At 53.7% G+C, this 6,000-nt stretch overlaps 1 protein-coding gene across 1 annotated transcript in view; it reads left to right on the top strand.

Annotated features, from left to right (window-relative positions):
- LOC307045508 (NACHT, LRR and PYD domains-containing protein 3-like) overlaps positions 1 to 6,000 on the top strand; it is a 28,340-nt gene that overhangs the window by 474 nt on the left and 21,866 nt on the right. The window contains exon 2 of the mRNA XM_079691193.1: positions 140 to 295. Coding sequence (XP_079547319.1) covers positions 171 to 295 — 125 coding nt within the window. The 5' untranslated portion in view covers positions 140 to 170. The remainder of the gene's footprint in view (positions 1 to 139; positions 296 to 6,000) is intronic.

Below are 6,000 nucleotides of genomic sequence, written 5' to 3'. Positions count from 1 at the left end.
TGTGTCTGTGTCTGTGTGTGTGTGTGTCTGTGTCTGTGTGTGTGTGTGTGTGTGTGTGTGTGTGTATGTGTGTGTGTGTGTGTGTGTGTGTGTGTGTGTGTGTGTGTGTGTGTGTGTGTGTGTGTGTGTGTGTGTCCAGTGTTACTGGTTTTTCTCTCAGACTGGAGAAGATGAGTGATTTCAAAGATGAGGAAGAGGACCAGTCTCCAGTCTCCAGCTGTCTGTCTCTGAATAGTGACTGGTCTACAGAGGAACCTCCAGACTTCAGTGATGAACCCGGACCCTCAGAAACAAAGTAAGAGTTTCTACCGTAAACTGACCTGAAGAGGATTCAGTTTTTATATAACCTGATCGTTTAAACTGTTCTTTAATATTACGTGTAGGGCTGCTCATGAATAAAGATCATTGTAGTCGCTCCAATATTCGTCATTTCAGGCGATTAGTCGACCAATCTTCGCAGATACCTGTTTAAACCAGAGACTGTCTATGGTACTAACAATTAAGGCTGCCCCCAAATAGTCGATTAATCACTAGTCGACTAATTAAGTCTTAATCGAGCAATTTTTCATTAGTCGATTAGTTGAAAAAAGAAAGAATTATAGCTCCATATGCGTCAGCCGGAAACCCTCAGACTTCATTCAGAGCGGAGCCTGTCATTAAGTTAATTTGGTCGGGCACGGAATCTAGAGTTTGGATCTTTCTGAGCGTAAAGGACCACGAGGTGGCGAGCAGACTACGAGGCAACAAGTCTCCTCCATCTCCACGCCATCAGAGCGCAGCTTCCTGAATGCCGGCTTCTTAACAACACACAGAGCTTCATTACCCCGCAACGTGAGTTACTTTCTCAGACTGGGAGGAAAACAGCTGCAGTGAGTCAGGCGACAAGTATCAACATGTATAGACCTATAATATATAATCATTCTGACCTCAGAAAACTGTAAATATTCATTTCAAGGTGAGGGCTGTTTGCCGACACTCATATTTTCAGTGTTTCTGTTTCCTGTAGTATATATTGGGTTGGCTATATTCAGATATGAATAATAGCTAAACAGGACTCCAAAAAATTACTCTACAAAAAACTACTGAAATTCACAATAGCTTAGAAAACAAACTGGCAGACTAGTATCACAAGGTTCGAAAAAGGATCTGGCACTGGGCACAGGGAACACACAGAATATATACACATACAAGGGACTCTACAGGTGCAAACAATAAGGGCGGGGCAGGTAATCATGTCAGTGAGCATAGTGACAAGGTAGGAGTCGAACTACCTGAAATGACAAAGTAAAACAGGAAATGGCAGACAACAAAAAGGGTTAGCAGACGCGGACTTGACAATATAAACTAAACAGAGAAATAATATGAACAAATCTGCAGAGACACAACACACACACACAATAAGAATCCTTACCGGAGCTTCTGCTGTTCAAACCGCCGCGTCCGTGCGCTGTGACTCTCATGCGCTTTCCATTACATTTATATTTCAAGGTTATTACAGTTTTATTTTACATGTTATGTGAAGCACAACGTACCATGCTGTTATAATAACGCTCTTTATCAGCCTTTGAAACTGAAACCATTTTTAAAAAAAAAGTTTTTATATATTATATCATAATATACAGGGGTGCACATCACTTTTTTGCCCTGGTTCTCAAAGGAGCACCTGGAGATGTTGCTTGGTGCTCATCCTTAAAATGAAATAAACCGTAACTTTTGAGGGGGTCTTGACTTTATTTGCCAGACACACGGCACTGAACACACATGCAGAGGTGAACACAGAACACACATGCAGAGAACATAACCAATAACCTACCATAGCCAATAACAAATTAATGTAACTTATTGTATTTGTGTCGTTCATTCATATCTTATTTTACCTTAACATTTATTTATTTATGCATTTTATTTTATCTCTCCAGTTTTAAAGGATATTTTGGGTTACTGTCCTATAGTATACATTGAAATGATTTCAAACCTGTTTATCCCAATAATTATAAAGGAGTGCCTTGGAAATATGTGTTTACATAAATTGTGACCAAACTGTTTGAACTTAGACTAAAGTGAACTATCTAAACCCTCAGAATCCTTTACCTCACTGAGCTGTAGTTATCAGCCTCTCAGTCTGACTGGAGAGGACTCTCCCTCCACATCATTGTAGACACATCTTCTTCTAATACCCGTTAGCGCAGCTAGCACCAGATGCTAATAACAACAGCGCTGGTACCGGTGCACCCTCCCTTTCTCCCTCGCTCGCTCCCACGCTCACTCGCACTTTGGCTGTGAGCTGCGGGCGCCAGATAAGCCAACGTCCCCCATTTTCATCACTTACAGCGCCCATCGTACAGCGCAAATGAAACGTGTAACCGGGATTGAAGAAACACACTCCTCAATGTCAGTTTCGGTGATTTATTGACAAGGATGACGACACCCTAAAACAGAATAATGCAGCAAGATAAGCTGACAAAGTATTACATCCATGCAATTCAATCAACACAAATATATACCACGAAACAGAGTATAGTAGTATGATAGTATAATATATATATAGTATAATATATGGTATAATATAATAGTGGAAACAGTCTTACATGAATGAGTGGACGAACGTCTCAACTCGAGGCGGAGTGCATGAACAATGTTTGAACTAAAATGGCCGCTCGGCACTTCCGGGTCAGAGCACGGCATAACCGGGCAGCGACAGCAGTGACACTGCCCTCTAGTGGCCGGCGATAAACTCTTCATCCCCCCCAGACCGGAAAGCTATGGGCCGGAATAGGTTAACGGTCTACATCCCGTATCCAGCTGCCAGACTCGGGCTCGTAACGTGCAGGCGGCCTCCTCAAGCGGCCCGGCCGAGTCGGCTGGGGCAGCGTCGGCGGCGACTGCGGCACCGGGAGCGGTGCACCCAGGAAGGCACCCGTAGGAACAGCGAGGTCAGAGGACGCCCCATCAGCAGGCGTCGGTGGGGAAGCGCCAATAGCCGAGTCGCGGGGCCCGACAGCCGGCCGCTGAGCAATCCCCTGGGGCGTCGCCCAGCCCGGGTGGATAGGTGGGGGCTGATGACCCAGGGCAGCGGGCGGCGGCGACGGCGCAGCCGACTGCTCGCGGGCGCAGGGTGTGGCCGGCGTGTAGGCACGGAGGAACCGCCGGTTGCGCAGTGTCAGACGTCCCGAACCGTCAACCCTGACCCGATACTGGTCGTGGCCCGGCGACTCCACCACGATCCCCGACCTGTCCCATTTGTGGGGGCTCGGGCCTTGCTGGTTCTGGAGGAATACCCTTTCGCCGAGTGCCAATGGGCGGAGCGGTCTCGAGTGAGCCCCCAGAGACTCGGTGGTACGGGACATACGGGTCCGAAGGGCGTCCTCCTTCGCCGCCCATGCCTCGCGCCATAGCAGGCGGATATGCGGGTTCGAGAACTTCTCGAGGCGGTTCACGAAGGAGAGCGAGCCACGAAGTGGGCGGCCGAAGATGATCTGTGCTGGCGAGAGGTCGCAGTCGGGGTCAGGCGTGTTACGCAACTGCAGCATAGCGCGCAGGAAGCGGTCCTGATCAAGGCTGCCCGACGGGCCGGTGTTGGACATCAAGAGGCGCTTAGCAGTCTTAACCGCAACCTCCGCCCTCCCATTCGACTGCGGAAAGCTAACGGAAGACACACGGTGTTCGACGTGCCATAAGCGGAGGAAGTCCTCGGTGTGGCTCGCCTTGAATTCCGGACCACCGTCGCTCGAGAGCTCCTCCGGTACGCCGAAGGTGGCGAAGAACGACCGGAGGTGTTGGACCAGGCCAGCTGAGCCCGCCAGGGCAGTACCCGCCGTAGAGCTCAGGACCTCTACCCAGCCCGAGAGCCGATCCCCGACAACTAGGTAGTGACGGCCCCCATAGTCGAAGAAGTCAGCAAACACCGCCTCGAATGGCGTGGACGGGGGTGGGGACGGCCGGGGGGGTGTAGCCGCCTGTGACGGAGCATTGCGGTTGCAGTCTGCACACCCGTCCCTGGTGGCCTGAATGTCCCCGGACATCCCGGGCCAGTAAATTATGGCTCGGGCATGCTGCCCCATAGCTGAGGTCCCCTGGTGAGCGGCATGGAGATGCCGAAGGACCCTCCCACGGAGGGATGGGGGAACCACGACGCGGTCCCGATAGAGCAGGACGCCGTCCTGGGCGTAGACGGACTCACAGACCGATGACAGACTCGCCAGGGCAGGGTCGTTAACGTCAATCCCACCCTCTTGCTCGATGAGTTGGAGGAGGTGGCCGAGGCATCCATCAGCCGCTGTTTCCCGTGCGAGGAGGGGCCAAGAGACGGCTCCGAGCTCCCGTGCGTCGTCGCGGATGGAGGCCATGAGTGCTGACTCCATGGCGTCAGGCCCGCTCGGCAGCCCCAATGAGAGGCCGTTCGCTGAACCCGAGGGGGAAGGATGCCTCGACGTGGCATCAGCGGCATAGTTGCTCTTGCCAGGCAGATGCACAATGTCGAAGCGCCATGGGAGGGTGCGCTGCTTCAGTCTAAACAGACGCGAGTTTGTGATCTCATCCAGCGTACGGTCGCCAAAGATTTTCACCAACGGCTTATGGTCGGTGACCACGACGAGGTTGTCGGACCCCTGCGTGAAGTACCGCGTCTGTTCCAGGCCCCATGCCACAGCTAGGGCCTCTCCCTCGACGGCTGCATAGCGCTGCTCCGCAGGGGACAGGAAACGCGAGCCCGCGAGGGTGACCCTCCACCCTCCTGGACAGCAGTCCGGTATGCCCGAGGCACAGTGACAATGTTGCTGGAGCAGGAAGTAGCCAATGCCACGCATGGACCAGTCAGGGCGGAGGCAGGTACGCTTCTGCATGTCGTAGATCTCCACGCCCTCGCGGATGGCCTCCATTATGGCTTGCTTGGACGTCTGGAAGGCCTCCTCCAGAACGGGGGACCATAGGAACGCACAGCGTGGGCTGAGGAACGGCTTAAATGGAGCCATCGTGTCACGCAACTGGGCGTAGTTAGCCACCTGGTTGACAAGGCCGAACCAACTCCTGATGTCCGTCGTGGAGCCTGGGGTGGGGAAGTCCCGGATGGCGTCCAAGTATTTTGGGAGCGGTTCGATGGTAGATTCCGACACCCTGAAGCCAGCGAAGTCGACGCACCTCTCCGCGAACTGAAGCTTGTCCGGATTCAGCACGATCCCCGATCGGCCGACACGCGTCAGGAAGTCGATGGTCCTCCACCAGTGTTGCTCCAGGTCGGTGTCATAGTGGATGGTGTCATCCACACAACGTTCCTTGCGTTCATAGTCCGAGAGGACGGCGTCAAACCGACGGTTGTAGCCATCCCCTGACGACAGGAAACCCTGTGGTGCCCTGGTGTAGCGCCAACGGCCGAAGGGCGTGATGAAGGTAGTGAGGTGGCGATCCGACTCACGCAGGGGAACACTGTGGTAGCCGTTCCAGGCGTCCGTGACGGTCTTCCAGGTGCCCTTCGGGACGCGGCGTGCGAGGTGGAACGGGGACTCAGTGGCGAAGGTCTCACGTTGGCAGAACTTGTTGAGGGGGGAGAGGTCCACGGTCCTGCGGGGGGAACCGTCGTGCTTCCGAGTGACTACCATACGATGGCACCACGTCACCGGCTCGCCGTACGGCACGCGTTCAATGACCCCAAGGGCTTCGTCCCGCAGGAGGTCATCGTGAACCCTCCGCTGCCAGTGTAGAGGCACCGTAGCCGCGGTGTGGCATGCCTTAGGCGTAGCTGCGGGGTCCACGTGCATCTCGATAGGCGGCCCCTCCATGCATGGTAGTGCCCGATGGGGGCAAGTATTGAATGTCGACGAGGCATATCTCCCGAGTAGCCAACCTTTCATCCGGTTATTGTTCTCTGGCGTACAAGGGAACGGCAGTGCTGCGGGGCGCGCCGGGGGGACCGTGCGCTGAGGACATGAGCATTGGGCGTCCCCGGGGTCACTTGGCCCCACGCAGCCGCCGTTGGTTGACCTCGTCGCATTGATGGACAGGGGC

Source organism: Notothenia rossii (genome assembly GCF_949606895.1).
Source record: "Notothenia rossii genome assembly, chromosome: 7".
Taxonomy (NCBI): domain Eukaryota; kingdom Metazoa; phylum Chordata; class Actinopteri; order Perciformes; family Nototheniidae; genus Notothenia; species Notothenia rossii.
This window is presented reverse-complemented; position numbering and strand designations above follow the sequence as displayed.